Source organism: Eptatretus burgeri, chromosome 7 (genome assembly GCF_056783735.1).
Source record: "Eptatretus burgeri isolate ZD-2024b chromosome 7, Ebu_testis_v1, whole genome shotgun sequence".
NCBI lineage: Eukaryota > Metazoa > Chordata > Myxini > Myxiniformes > Myxinidae > Eptatretus > Eptatretus burgeri.
This window is the reverse complement of record NC_140967.1, coordinates 46073814-46094675: the sequence shown is the minus strand read 5'-3', so window position 1 is coordinate 46094675 and position 20862 is coordinate 46073814. Positions and strand designations below refer to the sequence as shown.

At 41.0% G+C, this 20862-nt stretch overlaps 1 protein-coding gene and 1 long non-coding RNA gene across 6 annotated transcripts in view; both read left to right on the top strand.

The window, feature by feature from the left end:
- Positions 1-13766, top strand: part of LOC147023173 (uncharacterized) — a 96378-nt gene extending 82612 nt beyond the window's left edge. For all 5 annotated transcript variants that reach the window (XM_085888326.1, XM_085888330.1, XM_085888327.1 and 2 more), the window contains 2 exons: positions 1253-1677; positions 12103-13766. In XM_085888326.1, coding sequence (XP_085744452.1) covers positions 1253-1677; positions 12103-12339 — 662 coding nt within the window. In that variant the 3' untranslated portion in view covers positions 12340-13766. The remainder of the gene's footprint in view (positions 1-1252; positions 1678-12102) is intronic.
- A 1350-nt stretch (positions 13767-15116) lies between these two features.
- Positions 15117-19702, top strand: LOC147023172 (uncharacterized). The gene is made up of 2 exons (XR_015060058.1): positions 15117-18404; positions 19036-19702. It is a non-coding gene; the product is annotated as an uncharacterized LOC147023172 (long non-coding RNA).
- The last annotated feature ends 1160 nt before the right edge of the window (positions 19703-20862 follow it).

The window sequence follows — 20862 nt, the reverse complement described above, 5'->3', positions numbered from 1 at the left end:
ATAAAAACAACGCTTGGATGAAATTCAATGAAACTTATCCATTTAATAACTCTCCACCTGAAGTTTATACTTTGAAAATTTTGATGACGTAGGTCACGTGGTATGGCGGCCATATTGGATTTTCTCCAAAACCTAAAAACATCTTCTCCAGAAGGGATAACACGAAAGCCTCAAACTTTTGCACACATTTGCGAGGTTCCATTGGAATGTTAAGTTGTTAATTTCGTCGAAATCGTTGCATAATTTGTATGATTAAAATGATGCCGATTCGCCTCATTAAATATGCCAAATATGCAAATGAGAGTTGAAAAAATTTAATGACAGATTCTGATAGGCCTTAAAGAGGGGACTCCAAATATGTTTACACTATGTCTGTATTTTACCCCAGTGAGGCCCCAGAGCCCCCCAAAGTTGAAAATCACCCATTTTTGACATGTTGTAAAATGAAAACCAAAGAAGATAGACAAAAAGTGACCACACATTCTGGAAGATATTTTAACCTTCTACAAGTTCGCCATTTACATTAATATGCAAATGTGGAGTTATTGGACTTTTTTGGGGACTTGAAAATTTGTCCAGCCTCGATTTGTCCAATGTGAAGTTTCTTTCTCTATCATGTATTGCAATGGGCTTTTCAATCCTTCATTGATATAACATGATGGACCCCGAAGCTGGACCCCATTGCAGACTTGAAATAACTTTCTAACTCGGAAAACCCATATCATGTGACAGGGTGATGGTGTTGAAATTTGTTAAAATGGAGGCATGCCTTGAAGCCCGGAATTACTGGTTTACCAGTTTTAATTGGTCTTTATTTTGATTACCTCTTCATATCTTTACTGATGACATTCTTTCGAGCTGCTCTCCTCACTCGCATGTCTGCAAAAAGGAGCTGGGAATGAGGGAGATTTTGAGAAACTGAAATACAAAATAAGAGATGGTGGGGGGGAGAAGGGAAAGAATGGAGAGTGATGGCGTTGGGTACAAGTGGTGAGAGAAGGGAAAGTAAGAAGTGAGGTGAGAAGGGGTATCTTTGCATATGCAGTACCAGGGATAGGGGCTTTAAATTTGCTTCCATTTTTATTGCAGACATAATATGTAGATGTTTCCAACTGGAGAGTTTATGTTTTAAGGCAATATATTTGCTCAACTCTATCATTCTGCAAATCATTCACTGTTTTCTTTCTTCTGTACAACATTATAACCAGTTGTTTTTTTTCTTCTCTGCCTATTTTTTCTTTTATTGCTCCAGCGACGTTTGGTCCCACAAGCCCAAACCCTGCCCTCACACCTGGAGCACTGTATGGTGGATCAAAGACTGGAGTTGGCGCTTCAACAAAAACTGGATGCAGTATCAAATCCTGTTCAGGACCGATTCAGGGACCTTCCTTGGGGCTGGGTTTGGGGGCAAAGACTGGTTCCAAGTCTGCATTAAAATCTGGATGCAAATCTGGATCTTTAATCGGATCTAATGCTGGATCGATCATGGGTACAAGACCTGGGCAAGGTATTGCTCAGGGGAGTGGACCTGGAGTTGGAGTGAGTTTAACAGAGAGTACGGGATTGAGGAAGGGTGGCCGGCGTGGCTGTAAGTGCGGGCGGGCGACACCCCAACCCAGTGTCCTGACATGCCGTGGACAGAGATGTCCCTGCTACTCCAACCGTACAGCCTGCCAGGTACCATGTTACATCTGTTGGTATAACAGTTCAGAACAGGACCTTGTTATAGTTTGTCAGAGTCCCCCCCCCCCCATGAGGCTAGGTTTTTGTTTTTGTTTGCTTATTAAATGTGAACCATATCCAACAGAGCTTCATATTTGATTAGGCTTTTGTTGATATTCTTAACGAAGATTGGAGGTATTGTGACGAAAATGTTTATTTTCACGTACGAGTACATAGTGAAAGGAAGTTGTATATCACTTTTGTTTTGATAATACCATTAATGATGAAAATATTACATTATTGGGCTATGTTTGGTAAGTGTTGATAGCGCTCAAAAATGTAATGCCTTCTGTAAAGGAATTATCTTTTCTTTTTTCTTTGTTTTTTTATACAACATACAACCTCATGGAACAGTGATAACTATTTAAGACGACATTCACACCCACCTGAATGCTCCTCCGTACCTCTGCCTCAGACTTACCATCCCCAGTCACTGTTCTTCCCAGATACTCAAATCTATTTCCCTGCCTGATCTACTCCTCTAACCTGATATTCATTTAAAAAAATTCTCCTGCCCAATCCACATCTCCTCAGTCTTCTCCATACTCATCTTCAGTCTGTGTTTCTCAAATGCCTTCTTCCACACCCCCAGTACTTCCTGCATCTCCCACCTACTCTCCACCACAACAGCCAGATTGTCCACATACAACATCCCCCCCAGAATATCCCTCATGTTTACCTTCCTCCTTGCCAGTTCCATCACCATGATAAACATGAGTGGGATCAGAGAGCTTCCCTGCCTCAAACCCATGTTCACACTGAACTCCTAAGACATCCTGGGACAAAACAAACTCTTCCCTTCGTTGCCTTGTACATCCATCCCTTCCACAAACCCAACTTCTGCTTCCGGCACTCCCATCCATCTCAGTTTCGCCATCACCATTTCTCTCAGGACAGTGTCGTAGGCCTTCTCCAGGTCCACAAATCCCATTGCCATTTCACCTTGCACCTCCATCCTCTTCTACACCAGCTGTCTCAGTGTGAACATCCCATCCGTTGTCCCTCTACCCTTTCTAAACCCCTGCTACTCTTCTCAGATCTCCATTTCCACACTCTTCCTTATACTCCTGCCCAGAATCCTCTCCAGCACCTTCATGACATGACTTAGGAGTTTAATGCCCTTGTACTTCCCTGGTTCTTTAACATCTCCCTTCCCCTTCCTTATCGGCACAATTAACACTGTCCTCCAAGCCTCCAGAATTGAACCCTCTCTCAAACATACATTTAATAGCCTTTTCGTCCAACTGAATCAGACTTTTCCCACTGCAATTATCATCTCTGTACACACCTCATCAATGCCTGGCGCTCTTCCCTTCTTCATCCTCTTCAATACTGTCCGCACCTCTGACTCCGTGATGTCCACCAGCTTCACTTTCCCCTCCACATAACACTGTAGCTCCAGCTCCCTGTTGCTTCCTTCCTGGTTCAATAGCTCCTTCAAATATCTTTCCCATACCTTCAATACTGCCACCCTTTCTGTTATTAGCCTCCCACCACCATCCTTAAACACCAGCCACCCCTCTCAACCCCCCCCCCTCTTTCATGTCCGTACTATCCTCATCCCTATCACAAGCCGATTTATAGATATTCCTCCCACCATCCTCTTCCATTTTGTTGTACTCCTCTTCCATATAATTTATCACCTTATCCACAGCTCTCCTTGCTTTCTTTTTCTGCCCATACAGGTGCAGCAACCCTGCATCCAGTTGCCTCCCCTTATCCTTGATCTTCTGTTTCCACTTCCAAACCTCCTCCTTTTCACCAACTGCCTTCGCTCCATTCTCCGTCCACCATACCTGGTTTTTGTCCCTCGACGATGCACCCTTTCCTGACCTGACCTTCCACACGGCAATTACCCTGAACGCCTCTCCATACTTCTTCCACTCCTTCTCCAAACCTTCTACTTTTTCGCGAAGTTGATCATACCTTGGCTTCGTCCTCTCCTTGTCCTCTACACCGATATTGTCCCGACACTTCCCCCACCTTATAATCTTCCAACCTCTGCTCTTAACCTCCCTCCTTTTCTTCATCCATACCACAAACACCAGAAGCTTGTGCTGAGTGGTAACATGCTCTTCCGCCACTGCCTTGCATTCCTTAACCCTCCTCAACTGTCACTTCCTTACCACCACCAAATCCAGTTCTGTTCTATGCTGTCCACTCCTATAGGTAATCTTTTGGCTTTCCTGCTTTTGAAAGAATGAACCAGCTATGGCCATCCCATTCCTCACCAACAACTCCAGCAGCTCTCGACCCTCTTCCCCAACCTTCCACAACAAAATTTGCCAACCCATTCCTCTTCACCCGGCTCTGCTACTCTCACATGCACGTTATAAAGTCCTCCATAATGCACAGCATCACCTCCAGCTCCACCTTCCCATCATCCTCTCCAGTGGGTACCTGAATTCCTGCTTCTCCACTCCAGTCCTTCCCATTTGTGGCCCATACACTGACATTTGCCTCTGAGTCATTCCATCTGAAATCACCAAATTTAAGAAAATGTTCCCAGTTGACCCCCTCAGATTTACTTTAAACTTTCATAAAATAGTTCCCAGGTATCAAAATGAAGCTGTGTAAAATTTTAGGTCCATAGATGCAGTCAACTCCGAGATATTGAGGGTTGAAAATGTGGTTGTGGCCCTATTTTTTTGGTCGTTGCGAGCATCACAAAATGAACGGCTACTTTTAAACTCCCACAACTTTTTAAATATTAATGCTCGAGCCTTGAAATTTTCAGAGATTATTCTTCTATGACTGCTCTGTAAGAAACAAACATAAAACTGAGAATACCTCTCTTAAATTTTATGACCTGATCAGTTGAAATCCAGAAAAAAAATGTTGCTTTTGTATGAAGACCCAACTTTGAGACCCCATATATTTTTATTGACCCATTCCAGAAGCTTGAAATTTTTTTCATGTAATAACTGTATGGTAGTAGTATTCAAATACATGTTTACTTTTCTTAATCACTCATATATAATACAGTCATGATCCCTCAAAAATTGAAAATTTTCATTTTTCCCCAAAATTCAGGTGAGGATTGCAAATATATGACAAGGTATACCACTTCAAATTGTTCACCATTAGAAAGAGCATATTCAGGTTTACAAAAGTGTCGAATATCAAAGTGCTATATTTAAAATATATATATTTTCTATTTTTTTAAAAAACTGTTGTTAACACAGTCGTGAATACATGAAGTGTGTGCATGGTGTGGGCACCATGGTAATCATGAATGATTAGTTCTATGATTCAAATTAATAATACAAAAATATATCACATACTGCAACAACAATGTAATAAAACATTTCACGTAAATGATTTGAATAGGTCCTTGATCTGCTTTTCCAAGTCAGGTGCGAGCTTGTACTGCCTCCCAGTTGACGTTAGGGGAGCATCAATAACTTTCATCACATGGACCAAAGGAACCCAACAAATGTCCTCCCTTGAATGTAACTATATACACTGCTGACATCAGCAGATCAGCCACTGTTCCTGAGTTATATTTTTAGCCCCAGCCATATGAGTTAAGCTCTTTCTATTTACAAATGAGAAACAAAGAATTACAAATTCAAATTTCAAAGTATTGTGTTCATGGTATCCTAATAGCAGATGATATGTATGTACAGTAAGTAATACCTTGACATACGAGTTTAATTCATTCTGTGACCGAGCTCGTAACTCGGTTTGCTCGTATATCAAAACAATTTTCCCAATTGAAATTAATTAAAATACCATTAATCAGTTCCAGCCCCCCCCCCCCCAAAACATCCTAATTTCTTTGTTACGTAGTTTTAAAAATGAGAAATGTATTTATAAATAATAAATAATTAATACAAAACATAATACAAAGATAATACAATAGAATATAAATAAATAAACTGGTTTTATAAAGTGTATTTACCTTGGAGATGAGACGACTTTGGCTTACGGAAGATTCTGGTGGAGGCGGCAGTGGTGGCGGCAGTGGTGGAGGTGGTGGTGGAGGAGATTTGAAGGTCTCATCACACTTTATCGCTAAACGGAATTGATACAATTTTTTTTTAATTCACTTTATCGCTAAACTTAATTGCTACAATATTTTTTTACATTTTTTTTTTATTCCCTTTGCCGTTACACTTAATTGCTACAATTTTTTTCATTTGTTTTTTCACTTCACTTATCGCTAAACTTAAATGCTGCATTATTATTTTTCACTTACACTTAATCTTCGTCGGTGATGTTTTCAACTTCATCAGTGACGTTTGCATCTTTTTCATTGATTTTTTGCTTTTTCGACACGCTTTTTTGACTCTGATCTGCAGGGCGTTTCAATAAAAACCTATCCATGGTGGAACATATCTTGCAAAGATTATCCATGGTGGAACATATCTTGTAAACTATCCATTGTGCCTATAAAACATATCTTGCAAAAAAAAAAGTGGCGGGAGATGCGTGAAAAGGCGGGAGATGCGGGTGTTCGCTTGCTTGGCTGCGCGCGTCTCAAAGCTCGCTCCACTCGTAACTCGGATCTAGACTCGTAACACAAAGCAAAAAATCGTCCGAGCAATGGCTCGTAACTCGGAATACTCGTAAGTTAGTGCATTCGTATGTCAAGGTATTACTGTACATTGTATATACATGTACTACACATATGCACTACATGTAAAAGGACTGTTCATTAAATAGCACACACAACGTGCACAGCACTGGCAGAACATCAATAATTCAAATATTTTAAAAATATTGATAGAAACATTATACCACTTTGATATTTGACACTTTTGTAAATTTGAATATGCTCTTTCCAATGGTCATGTACTGTGTTTGTGCCAAGTTTGAGCAAAATCGGACAATGCATGTCTGAGAAATGGTTGGGGACACATTTAAGTAACAAAATGGCCGCTAGTCGGCCATCTTGGATCTGATCTCGGAAAAAAATGACGTCCATATGTGAACCATCATTCATTATCTGTGTGCCAAGTTCGAACAACATCGATAAATGCATGTTTGAGAAATGGTTGAGGACATGTTCAACATCAGGTGTTTTTTTTACAACTAAATTGGCCACCAGTCAGCCATCTTTGATCGCATCGCGAAACAAAATGATGTGCATATGTATACACCGAACACAGATGAGAGTTTCAGCAGGAGCTGCTCGCAGCCTCCGCAAAGTCTTCGATTCAGTGAATCAGGATGACCACTGGAGGATTCACGGTCTTCGTGGGGTGCCAACAAAACTGATCAATCTGATGTCTGAACTATATTCTGGTACTGAGTGCTGTGAGGTGTGGTGATACCATCTCTGACTTATTTCCAGTTGTTACTGGAGTTCATCAGGGGTGTGTATTGGCCACCACACTCTTCAAGGCTTGCATGGACTGGATTCTGGGGAAGATGTCGGAGAAATGAAGCTGCGGCGCATCCCTTGGGAATGCTAAGATCTCTGACCTTGATTATGTGGATGATTCAGTCATCTTTGTGGCGATACTGGATATCCTTTTGGGGGTCCTCGAAGTGCTGAATGAGGAGTCGGAGCCGCTGGGATTACGTGTTTCCTGGGTCAAAACTCAGATCAAGGCTTTCAATAACATCTTGGATACTGCTATGTTGTCTGTACCTGTTTGTGGTGAGGATTTTGAGGTCACGGAGAGATTCACTTACTTTGGCAGTGATGTTCATGTCTCTGCTGGCTGTGAGCCAAAGGTCAATAGATGTCTTGTTCATGCCTGGGGAGTCTTGGATTCACTGGATCATGGGGTGTGGCATTTGTCGGTACCTATGCAGGACGACAAATGTCCTAGTCTTTAAGTCCTTGGTACTTCCAGTCTTGCTCAACGGATGTGAAACTTGGACTCTGATCAGAGATCTGAGTTGGAGACTTAACTCCTTCAGTACCAGGTCTCTTCGGAGAATCCTTGGCTGTCGCTGGTCAGACTTTGTGCCTAACGAGCGGTTGCTGAGACATACTCAGATGAGATTTGTTACCTGAACAGTCCAGAAGCATCAGCCGTGGCTATATGGACATGTGGCTCATTTTCCAAATGCTGATCCTGCTCACCAGATTCTCTCAATGAGGGAGCCTCGTGAGTGGAGGAGGCCAATGGGCCGACCACATGCCTCGTGGTTACAGCAGGTTGATCAGCATCTCAAGGAGATGGGGATGGGTTAGGCATCTGCCTGGGGGATGACCAGACTGAGGCCCCTGAATTACTGGTGGAAAGTGGACGAAGTGAAGCACTGTTCCGGCGCCTGCTCCAATACCTTACCTGACCTGATCCTGCTTACCAGATTTTCTCAGCGAGGGATTCTCATGAGTGGAGGAGGTCAATGGGCCGACCCTATTCCTCGTGGTTGCAGCAGGTTGGTCAGCATTTCAAGAAGATGGGGATGGGCCAGGCATCTACCTGGGAAATGATCAGACGGAGGCCCCTGGAGTACCGGCAGAAAGTGGATGTAGTAACGTGCTGCTCCGGTGCACGCTCCCATACCTGACCTGATTTATCAAATGGTTGGGGGATCTCATGGCAGAGAGTGGAGTCATCAGGAGAGAGAGAGACAGAGACAGAGACAGAGACAGAGACAGAGACAGAGACAGAGACAGAGACAGAGACAGAGACAGAGACAGAGACAGAGACAGAGACAGAGACAGACACTGAGATCGTTGATGAAGATTATGAATAATATTGGGCTTATAACACTGCCTTGTGGTATTCCATCCTTGACAGGGTGAGATGAAAGTGTTTTGTTGATAGCCACATGTTGGCTACGAGAGTGGATGAAGTCAGTTATCCAAGAGTGGAGTTGGCCTTGGATTCCATTGGCAGACAGTTTGAAGAGCAAGGCAGGATGCCAGACTTTATCAAAAGATCGAGCTATGTCCAGAGCGATGGTCGTAATCTCATGCCTGACATTGAGGCCCTCCACCATTGCTGGGAGAGTAGAAACAGCATGTCCGAGGTAGAGTGACCATGTCTGAATCCAAATTGATCTGAGATGAGGCTGTTGGAGAAAACGAATGATTTTATGTCAACTGTGATGATGGATTCCATGACCTTGCTGTTGATTGGAAGCAAGCTAATTGGTCCGTATTGAAGGGGATCCGTTTTTGTACCTTTTCATGTAATGCTGTGATGATTTCCAAGCAGATGGAACGTGACCTATGGTAAATGACAGGGTGAAGAGAGAGGAAGTGCAAGAGCAGCAGAGCAGGTTTTTAGGACACATGAGCTGATCCAGTTGCAGTCAGAGTCGAGGGTTGCCAGAAACTTTTCCACCTTTTCAGGTGCAAAAGACGCAATCCCAGGAGCAGTTGGGTATGACTGGGAAGGATGGTACGGAGAGGGAGTGGTTGGGGACAAAATATTTTGAAGCAAACACAGAATTGAGGCACTTGGCCTTCTCACAAGCAGAGTCGGCTGTAGTGCCATTTGAAGTGAGGGAAGTGTTGGAAGTAAAATATACACTAGAGACAGACTTGACAAGACACCACCAGGTTTTAGAGGAGGGAGATGAGTTTGAAAGTTAATTCTTGAGATTTGACAGATGTTCTTTTCTGGCTCTTCCGAGGGTAGATACCCACTTGTTGCGGGCTTTGTGGAATGATATGAGGTTCCCTTCGGTTGGATTTGGCTTCCAGGAGGAGAATGCAAGTTATTTTAAAGCAACAGCCTCACCACAGGATTCAGGTTCAACTTGATATCGTTATCACAACACGAATCAACAAGAGAATCAATATGAGACTGTAAATGTGAAAGTTTTGTGTCTTTGGTACAACATCAACAAGGCTAAGATCATCAACATCTCCAGCAATTAGCTGAAGTAATGGCTGCATCGTTAACCATTGCCAAGAAAATATGAGGACCTCGTTTTGTACCCCACGTGATGTCAAGAGAAGTTGATGTTGATCCCTGGTATTGAATGGTTTGTGTTTGATGTGATAAAGAAAAACAAAACTGCAGATTGATGGCAAGACTGTGCGGTCAACATCAAGTTGGATCAGCATTTCAATAGTACGATGGACATTATCAAAGGGTTGACTAAAGTCAATGGTGCATAAGTTTGCATAATTGCCAGGTTTATCAACACATCTATGAAAACTGTCCAGCAAACTCACATGATTGTGCACAGCTGAAATGCCCTTCATGTTGCCATACTGTTGGTGATCATTGCCATGTTGTGTATCTCTCAGCACCCAATTGGCAAGAAACCCCTCAAATACTCGTGCACTAACAGGTGTGATAGAGATCGGACAGAGTTGATCGATCATTGATGACGTCATACGTGCCTTCCTTATGACGTCAAGATTGCAGATGTAGAAGGCCACATCTGATCAGTATGAAAATTTTTGAGGGTTATTTAGGGACAAAATGGTCCACAGAAAAAAATTGATGTCATCGGTCACGTGATTCGGCAGCCATATTGTTGTTTTTTTTAATCTTCAAAAACCTTCTTCTCTGAAGTGGCTGATAAGATCGAGGATAAACTTTACACATAAGACCGCCTATCCATGAGGAACAAAATGGTCACACACATGATATCATAGGTCATATGGTTTGGCAGCCATGTAGGATTTACCCTAAAACCAATAAAAAAAATCTTCTCCAGAACGGATGGACAAATCGAGGGGAAACTTCACACAAATGTTCCCCAAACCATGGGTGTACAAGTTTGTTAAGGAATAATTGATAGGTCACATGGTTTGGCAGCCATATTTGATTGAAGAAAAATATGAAATAATGTTTTCTCTGGAACCGCTTAATCAAACGACGTGAAACTTCACATTTATGATCTTGTAGTGATGGGGAATACATGTTTTAAATTTCAACTTCATCAGATGCATGGTCTGGCAGCCCGAATTATTAATTTTTTTGATCTGGGTTCCTTTTGGGGTTTGTTTTTTTAAATTATTTTTTGAATGTTGAATAATGCTCACTTGGCTGTGCCTGGATGAGTTTGAGGGTAGAGGAGTAGCAGCTGAAATGTGAATCCTATCCAGGTTCTTCCTGATGACTTCATCTTTGCTTTTTCCTTGTTTGGGTTCCTTCTGATGACTCCAATGCAGGACTGTACCTATTTGGTGTTACATTTGATTTGAATTTAATTTAATTTAACCCCATTCTAAATTCAATTGAATAATGAGTAATAATTTTAAAGGGTCATGGGTCAGGGTCAGGTGTCCGATCAAAGCGGGGTTGCATCAAAGCATGACGTCTTGGTACCAGCTCATCACTGCCAGCAGTTATAAAGTGGTAGTTCTAGTTATGTGTCTTGTTTTATTACGTAACACACCTGTATACACAAAATGCACCACACAAAATGCACCACACCAAAGCAGTCCTGGCGAGGGTCTGCAATCTCTGATTGCGCTTTTTTTCTTGTTTAGTAAGTGGTTCCAACATCTCGTGTGCAAATTCCTCAACTTGTGTGGGACAGTCAGCTGGATGGCTGGCTTTGGATGTGTTAAGTTGGCTTAAACGTGTAAACACCAGACGTCGTTCAATGATTGGGGAGGTAATGCTGGCAAATAAAGTGTTAGCACAAATATATTCAGAGGATACGAGTCAGCAAATTTGGGCAATGTGTCAATAAATTCCATTCGTAACTTCAAAGAACAATTGATTACTTTTAGGAAGACAAACAATTACTTCTGAAGTCCAGTTAAATGATGGATTTGTTGATACCATTTCCCTGGTTCTCTTTGTTGCAAGTATTTCATCTTTATCGTATAAAAACTAGTTTTCACAAACTTTATTGTTCTTTACACTTTGTTATGCAGACTGCAGCATTCATCATCTCCCCATTTAAAAATAGCATCACGCTGTATTATGAACCTGCATGAAGCATTCGTAATCCATGGTTTGGCATTGATCCGAGATTTGAACAATATTAATGTCAGATCAAAATTCTCTTTATACTGAGTATTAATGAGCTCAGGAAATTATTGAACCATACTACTGGGATTAGCACACTGACCTAGTATAGAACAATCCATCTGCATTATCCATTGCCCAAAACTGCTAACAGAACAGTCACGAAAAGACTATAATGAAATCTTGCAAGGCTTAACAAAGCAGTATTGATTGATGAGGATGAAAAGTGATGACTGAATGATCAGCCATTGATATAAGAACAGATATATTGTATGTATATCATGATAGCTATCACTTAAATTGGTGAAAATCTTGTACAAAACAGATGGACCCTGAGGAGCTTTGTTAGCCATTTGTGACAACAAAGTTTGCTCCATTAATAATCCTGCATCTAAGTCATTGAAATTGCCCATAATGATAAATGTTGTGGGTTCCACTCTGTTGCTCCTTTGTATAGGTCATGGGGTCATGTTTATTGCATATGCAGAAATATGTCCCGGTCTGATTGGCTCCATGATTTTGTCTGCAGGGCTGTGTCTGCCGTGGTTGTAACAATTCCTACTCCTCGGATGGGCAGAAGAACTTGGAGGCTTTTGCTGTGCCAGAGATGGCTTTGGAACAGGGAGGTATACTCGCTCTGTATGGTGCTCGACCACCGGCCTCTCCCGTCATGGGAATGTCTGGTGGAGACATCACCATGGGAACGAGTTCAGGGCCTTTTGTCTTGGTGACCACGACAACGGGGACTTTAAAAGATGTAGATTGAAGTGGTATGGTAATCCTTTGGAATGTGACAAGACGTTTGGAGTGGAAATCGGGCAAAGAGGAAGAAGAAGAAGAAGAAGAAGAAGAATCACATCCACTCGCACATTTAATCCTACATTGTATGAACATATGCACATTTTAACAATGGAAATGTTTGGTATGGGTCAGATCATAGCTGCAAGCTGCATTTCTTTTTATTTTAGTCGTACTTACGAGAAAACTTTCAGACAGCGTGGCAAATATTGGCATTCATATGAATGCCAATATTGCATTGTTCATTTCGTTCGTTCCTCTTACTGCCTTTGCCATTGTCTTCAACAAAGGCAGAGGTTCTCCAGTTCAATGCAGGGTGTATTCTCACCTTTTAGAGCATATGTCCGCCTATTGAGGATCAGAATACGGATATAGCTACAGCATGCCTCTGTACTTGACTGCCGTATAACCTCTCCCTTGTGTTATCTAGTGAAATCAAAATGTATGCATTGTAGAAATCACTGCAGCTTATGCTCAGGTGTGCTGTTCTCTATGAAGTCACTGTCACACCAAAACGCAATATCATGTTGTATATCGTTTTTCGCCCTATCATGCAATAGTGAAGAATCACTTTTTAAAAATTATCATATCCAGATCCGGATTCAGATCTTCACCGAAATTGATTCTAGTCATCGTGGTCACACACCCAACCTGTCCACCAAGTTTCATCCGAATCCATCCTTAACTTTTTTGCGATATGCACACAAACGGGGGTGTAAACATGACCTCCGTCTACCTTCAGTGGCAGAGGTAACAACACCTTTAGATCCTGATCTGGCAAAGTTATTTTGAACCCTTTTTGAAGGATCAAATTTGGTATGCCAGCAGAGGGGAAACACATATTTTACCTGTTCTCCCAACCGTCTGTTCTTTCCACACTAATTAATGCACACAAGTAAGATGTCGACAAGGTGAGGCATTGATACGGGTTTCATTTACGTTTCACAATTTTAACTTCATGTAAACTGCAGTAAATTATTGTGGTACGTGAGTACAGGAGCCAAAAATATCATGAAGGTTAACTGTAATCAAATGGTGGATAACTACATTCATTGTGTATCATTTTGAAATATATCAATCATGGTATTAACTTAGTTTTCTTATCCTTTTTTGGTATGTTAGCTAAACATGAATGTGAACTTTGACCCCCCAAACTCACATTTAAAGGTGTGGCAGGGGATTCTGTAGTGTTCTTTTTATTTAATGTCGATATTTTCGGCAGCTATGTCCACAGGAGGGATATCCCCAAAGCAATGCCTTCGTTGTAAATATAAAAAAATTGGTTTCTCAAAAATTTTACGCAACATTTTTGGATGTATGTATGTGTATACACACACACACACACACACACACACACACACACACACACACACACACACACACACACACACACACGTCAATCCAAAATGCAATGCCCCCAATGTTTTTTACAACACTGTATTTATTCTACAACATTGTTACTTGTACAATGTATCGGTACATTATCGAGGAACATAACCCTATTTCTCGACATAATCACCGTCATGCTCAACCGCCTTGTGCCATCTTGGAACAAGAGTCTATACGTACGCCTTCGTGCTAAAAGTCCTGTCCTGCGGCCTTCAGCCGCCATTTCATAGCCTTCACAAGGGGGGAGTCGTCCGCAAATTTTGTCCCACGAATGGACTGTATAGAGGATGGGGTAGCACAGTCCACCCGATCTTGGCAATCTTTTCCATGGTTCACAGACTGATGTGGGTTCGAGCGTTGTCATGTTGCAGTAAAACGTTCTGCATGCGCCTGTGTGGTCGAACGCTGCACAGACGTGCAAGAAAATTCAGCAACGTGTTGATGTACGCCTCTGAATTGATGGTGGCTCATTTTGGCATGATGTCCCAAAAAACTGTCGTCATGACCTTACCAGTGGAGGGTACAGCCTCGAACTTCTTTTTCTGTGAAGAATTTGCATGATGTCACTCCATCGACTGTCTCTTCGTCCCTGAATACAAGTGGTGTCTCCCATCACGATGCATGCCAGAAATTGCTGTCCTTCATCAAACCGTGCAAGCAGTTCCGAACAAATAGTTTTGAGCTGCTCCTTGTGTGTGTCTGTCAATTGTCAAAGAACCCACCGAGTGCAGACCTTTGCATAACCCGACTGTTTCACTATTCTGAACATGCTTGCTTCACCAATGCCCAGTTGGAGTGTCGGTTCTGTAACACTTGCACGTCTGTCTGCCATAATGATGTTGTTCACCTATTCAACATTGACATCCGTCCGTGCTGATTGTGGCCTGCTACTGTGAGGGCAGTCGTGCATTTTGGCATGTTCAACTCCTGCGGATTTTATCCGCTTAGCCCATATCCGCTTAGCACATATATATATATATATATATATATATATATATATATATATATATGTATATGTATATATATATATATATATATATATGTATATATGTATATGTATATATATATATATATATATATATATATATGTATATGTATATATGTATATGTATATATATATATATATATATATATATATATATGTATATGTATATATGTATATGTATATATATATATATATATACATATATATATATATATATATGTATATATATATATATGTATATGTATATATATATATATATATATATATATATATATATATGTATATATATGTATATATATATATATATATATATATATGTATATATATGTATATATATATATATATATATATATATATATATATATATATATATATATATATATATATATATATATATATATATATATATATATATATATATATACACACACACACACACATATTAAGCATGGTGTTGGTGCAGTGGTTAGGGCAGCGACTTGGGATCCAAAAGGTCCTGAGTTCAAGCCCCGTTGGGCCACTGCATTAATACACCAGGAGGTTGACTCAGCCTGTCATCCTTCCGAAGTCGGCAAAATGAGTACCAGTGTACTGGGCCGGTGCATACCCCGGTTAGAATAGGTGTACCAGATCCCTGTGTCATAAGAGGCGACCAGGGTTGCGTCAGGAAAGGCATCCGGCGTAAAACCTGTGCCAAATCATTATGCAGATCATACCGGATGATCCGCTGTGGCGACCCCCATCGGGAGCAGCCGAAAGAAGAAGATATATGTATATGTATATGTATATATATATATATATATATATATATATATATATATGTATATATATATATATATATATATATATATATATATATATATATATATATCTGCCGAATCACGTGACAAATGACGTCATCCAAAAATTTGTGGACCATTTTATCCCTTGATGACCCTCAGAAATTTTTACACTGATCGGATGTAGCGTTCTACATGTGCAATGATGACGTCATAACGATGGTAAGCACCTATGATGTCATAAAAATACCACACTCATTCTCGATGAGGAGTGCTTTGTTTTCCCCATAAAGTTTGGCCTCGATCTGTTCAGCCGCTTCAGAGAAGATTTTTGAAGGTTTTTTTTGGTTTTTTTAAACAAAATGAAAACAATTTTACCCCTAGATGACCCTCAAAATTTTTCATAGTGATCAGATGTGGCGTTCTACATATGCAATTATAACATCATAATGAGGGCACCGATGATGTCATTAAAAAAAATTACACTCATTCCCCATGAGTACATGCCATGTGCCAAGTTTCAAATTTTTTCTTTGGTGCGGTTTCAGAGGTGCGAAGGTCGAAAGTTGTTCCGTTTTTTCCAATATGGCTGCCACACGACGTGACCTATGACATTATCTATCTCATTCCAGCAATCTGTGTGTGTGTGTGTGTGTATGTGTGTGAGAGACCGCTGTTTCTCGACAACCACTGGTCCGATCTAATTGAAACTTGCCAGCTATATTTCTGGGGACCTGAGGATGTGCCTTTTCAAGGTTTGATATTAATTGGACAAGTGCTTCCCAAGTTATGACCATTTATTTACCAAACCAATGACAAGACACGTTGTTGCGTGGGCGTGGCCGATGGGGAAGGGAAGCTCAGCCGCGTTCCCCATTACGGGTTACAACGTAGGGCTTCCGGAGAGTGATGACTTTGTGTATTCTAATAATTTCTCGATTTCTTATTCGCATTTATAGATAAACATAATGCCCCAAGTTATGATCGTTTTCATATTAGATGGTGCATAAATTTCGGTAATGTCAGAGTGCTGGTATGCTCTGAACCAGGAAGTAAATTTTTTTCTCTCTTCTCTTCTCTTTTTGTTTTTTCTTGCCACGACATTGCGAAAAGGTAAAATACGTTGGCGCTAATTGAATAATTGGGTATTAAAACTAAATTGCGAACAATCGTAACTGCGTATAATATGTGAACTTCTGGGCCACGCACGTATGGGCACGCGAGAGCGAAGAAACGGTCTGTGTTGTTGTTTGCTCGCGGTTTGAATATTTATTATTATTATTATTTTTTATTTTTTTTACGGGCACGTCCTCGTCTATCTATAATTCCAGAAATGTGTGTGTGTGTGTGTGTGTGTGTGTGTGTGTGTGTGTGTGTGTGTGACCGCTGTTTCTCGACAACCTCTGGTCCGATCTAATTGAAACTTGCCAGCTATATTGCTAGGGCCCTGAGGATGTGCCTTTTCAAGGTTTGATATTAATCGGACAAGTGCTTCCCAAATTAGGCCATTTATTTACCAGCCAATGACATGACGCGTTGCTGAGTAGGCCGGTGCGCGGCCAGCTGACTATGACGTCACGGGCCGTGCCGGTTACATGGCAGCAAATGTCATGGCAAGCAAAGACAGGGAAGTAAACTTGATTTTAATTAACTCTGTGTGTGGAAGTATGGTTGTCGCGAGAGTGAAGGAACGGCCTGTGTGGTTGTTGTTTCTGGCACGCGGTTTGAAAGTTTTTTTTTGTTTGTTTGTTTGTTTGCACGTACGGGCACGCATTAGTAATTATAATTGAAACATTCTCCATGAGTAGTCGCATCAATGGTGAAAAATTCGTCTCAATACGACAAGCGGTTGCAGAGAAAAACATGAAAGTTCTGTGTGGACAAACAGACAAACAAACAGACAAACAAATGCAATACCCTCTGAGAATGCTTCGGTGAGGTTAATAAAAGAATGCTGAAGAATAGTGTTGTTAAAAAATTATGGGGCATTACTTTTGGAGTATATGTGTGCATTGCATATACTGTACACACACACATACGTTATCCAGAAAGTTTTTTGTTTTTTTTAAAATTAGGTATTTATTATAATCGTTGAACTTGCACCAGCTCAAAACAAAGGTGTCTGCACCTCACATGCCATTACGGTTAAACTATTTATTATCATCATGCATCCATTTTAATTCGGCATCTTTTATAGCAAGCTCTACATAATATCATATATGGAAGTTATTTTTAATGGACCAAAAATCATGGAAGTAGTTTGAATCCATCAGGTTTGAAATCTCGGGTTGTTGATGGAGGCATCTATTTTTTGATCTTTTGGTTGACTTCTGAGGTCCCAAAACTTGTATTCAGGCCTGGAACTCTCCGGATGCGAGAGGAATTCTGACGTGTCAGTGGTGAGACGGGTTATTTGAAGGTGCATCTTCAGTTTGGTTCGTAGTGTCCTGATTTAATGGGATAAGATGATGGAAATAACCCTGGCTGCAAAGTCAATCAATATGAAACCTTGAATGTCACAAAAATAGTTACCATAACTGCCACAGGAGGAATATGTTTAAAAAAATTTGACTTGCATGGAGTGACTTCATTCCAGTGTTGGCATGTTGAACATTTGGGTGTAGATTCTCTGAAGATTATTTCGGCCTCGTACCACTGGTAAATTATGAGCCAATGTTTCACTGTCGTCGTCTCGTATGCAGCCTGTAGCTGCTGGTTGCATCATTTTCTGGAAGCGTGGCTGTGCCGCTGATGTAGTGCCCCTGTTTACCAGTAAGCTGGTACTCATTTTGCCGACCTCAGAAGGATGATCGGCTGAGTCGACCCCACCTGGTGTTATTTAACGACACGACAGGAGCTCAAACTCAAGATCCTAAGATGGTAAGCCAGCCACCTTAACCATGAAGCCAACACCAGGCATACAATGTCTCACTGTTGTCATGTGTTAGAACCCGTGGAAAGCAATTGGGTTGATCGTTTGCACAAGCTAACACTTGAGTTTCTGTGCCACACGTTTTCAACAAGTAAGGCATTACTTTTTGGGGTCACCTCGCATAAGCAAGCTAGGCTTGTATGGTTTGCATCATTAATTTATATTGGATGGACCCAGCTGATGCAGGAATGTAAAGTTATAATTAGAATGAAGAAGACAATCCTTTTATATCACATGAACTGCCTTTCTCCCAAAGGTAGATATGATTGCAGACACATACGTCACTCACTAACCAATAGTAGGCATGGGTAGTTACATAAAATTTGATCTTAGAAGCTAATATGATAATCCAAGGACCTGTTTGGAACTTGTCATCTTCAAAAATGTTGTGATGTTTGGACTTTTCCTCGTACTGCTCTATTTGTGTTCTGTAACTCACCCATCTGAGGTGAGCACGGAGAGAAGTTTCCAAAATCTATTTGTCCTGAAGCTCCACCTTTATACTCTGCTATCTTGCACTTATTTCTCATTCCATGGCAATTTCTATGCCACTGATTAATGATGTCATGTGACCTGCAGAATCACATTTTCCTCTTATCAAATCACATGTGGCCTCACAATGGTTGAAAAGAAAGTCCAGAGAACGAACTTGGAAATCAGACATCTCATGAGCAGGGCTCATCCGGCCATCACCTGCAATTGTCCATGGCCACAGATTTGAATAACAAAGTGCAGGATACTTGAAAACATAACGCGCTGCTTATCTAGCGAATAAAAGTGAAAAGAGGAGAATAATATGTTGAATTCTGAAAACTTGTCCAAAACTTTCAGTGTATATGCAGCCCATCTGGTTGAAGATCTTTCCAAGTCCAACTCATTTTAATCTCCAGTGCAACGAAAGTACAGCGATGGAACCTTGTCAAGCCTGAAAGAGACTCTGTGAAACTTTAGATATGCCAACAGAAATATGGTGGATGTAGATTTTAAAAAGTGATGGTTTGTTGCAACGTTGTTCCTCGGTTTATATTGCCTTTTCTCACTCTCACTCATCAATCATTCTGTTAAAGTGGATGAAGCATCCAGGGTTGTACAATTCTGATTAGTTGTTTTAGAATAGCATGGTTAGCACTTGAGAGTGAGATGAAGAAGGTGTTTATAAATCATCTCTTGGCATGAAATGTCAATTGATTAGGAACTGCTAGCACTTGTAAATATTGATTATTAAATCATTCCGTTTCTCAAAGAACTTGCTATTGAGTGTTTTGTTTTTAATGCTTCCGCAGCCGGAGGCACCAGAGGCATTGTGTTTTCCGGTTGCCCGTCCAGTGATAACTTGTTAACCGCTGAAAGGATTCTGACCAAACTTGGTAAAAGTATGTGCAATAATGGAAAGATGAACTAATTAGATTTGGGGATTAAAAAGCCTAAGGTCAAATGAAATTTAATTGAAAATCTTCGTTACCGCAATAAGTTATGAACCAATAAAGGGATTTCAACCATACTTGGTGAAAGTATAAGCTGTAAAACAAAGATGAACCATTACATTTTGGGTGTAATGGGTCAAAGGTCATGTACACTTTGAGAATCATTGTGCAGACCATAACTAGAGTTTGAATCATGTAATACTCTCTCACTCTGTCTGTCTGTCTGTCTGTCTGTCTAGTCTGTCTGTCTCTCTCTCTCTCTCTCTCTCTATCTCTCTCTCTCTCTCTCTCTCTCTCTCTCTCTCTCTCTCTCTCTCTCTCTCTCTCTCTCTCTCTCTCTCTCTCTCTCTCTCTCTCTCTCTCTCTCTCTCTCTCTCTCTCTCTCTCTCACTTCTGTTCTTTCAGAAGAGAAAGGAAGGGAACAAAATAGAAAGAGGATAAAACGAACAGAAGAGTAGAAGTGAGAGTGAGATCAAGGGGATGGGGAGAAGGACACTTGGGAGTGAACAAGCTGAATGAAACACAGCAACAAGAGGAAGGGGAGGGTGAAGATGAAACAGAAAAGGAACAAACCAACCGACAACTAACAAACAAAAAGAGGTGAGGGAGAGGGGTAAGTCACAATAAACTGGAAAAGAGGAGTGTTTGGAAATGGAGTCATTTGGGGAAGAAGAGATCATGAGTATAGGCCTGAGAAAGTGTTGAAAAGACGGGGAGGGAAGAATGGGACTGAACAGACTGAGGAAGTTGGTTCCAAAGGTGAGAGAAAAGAGGAACAAATGAGGTGGAGGTGAGCCTGGATTTTGGGAGTTAACAAGAAGAGGGTGACAGGCAGATCGTGTACGCCATACAGAAACCTGGGAGGGACAGAGCCAAGAGATGGCAAAGGGTGCAAGACCAAAAAGTAGTCAGTAGAGGCTGCCACCAACCTATCTGCAATGTGAAAGTAACAGGTTGAGACAGCTTCGCCACAGGAAAGCCC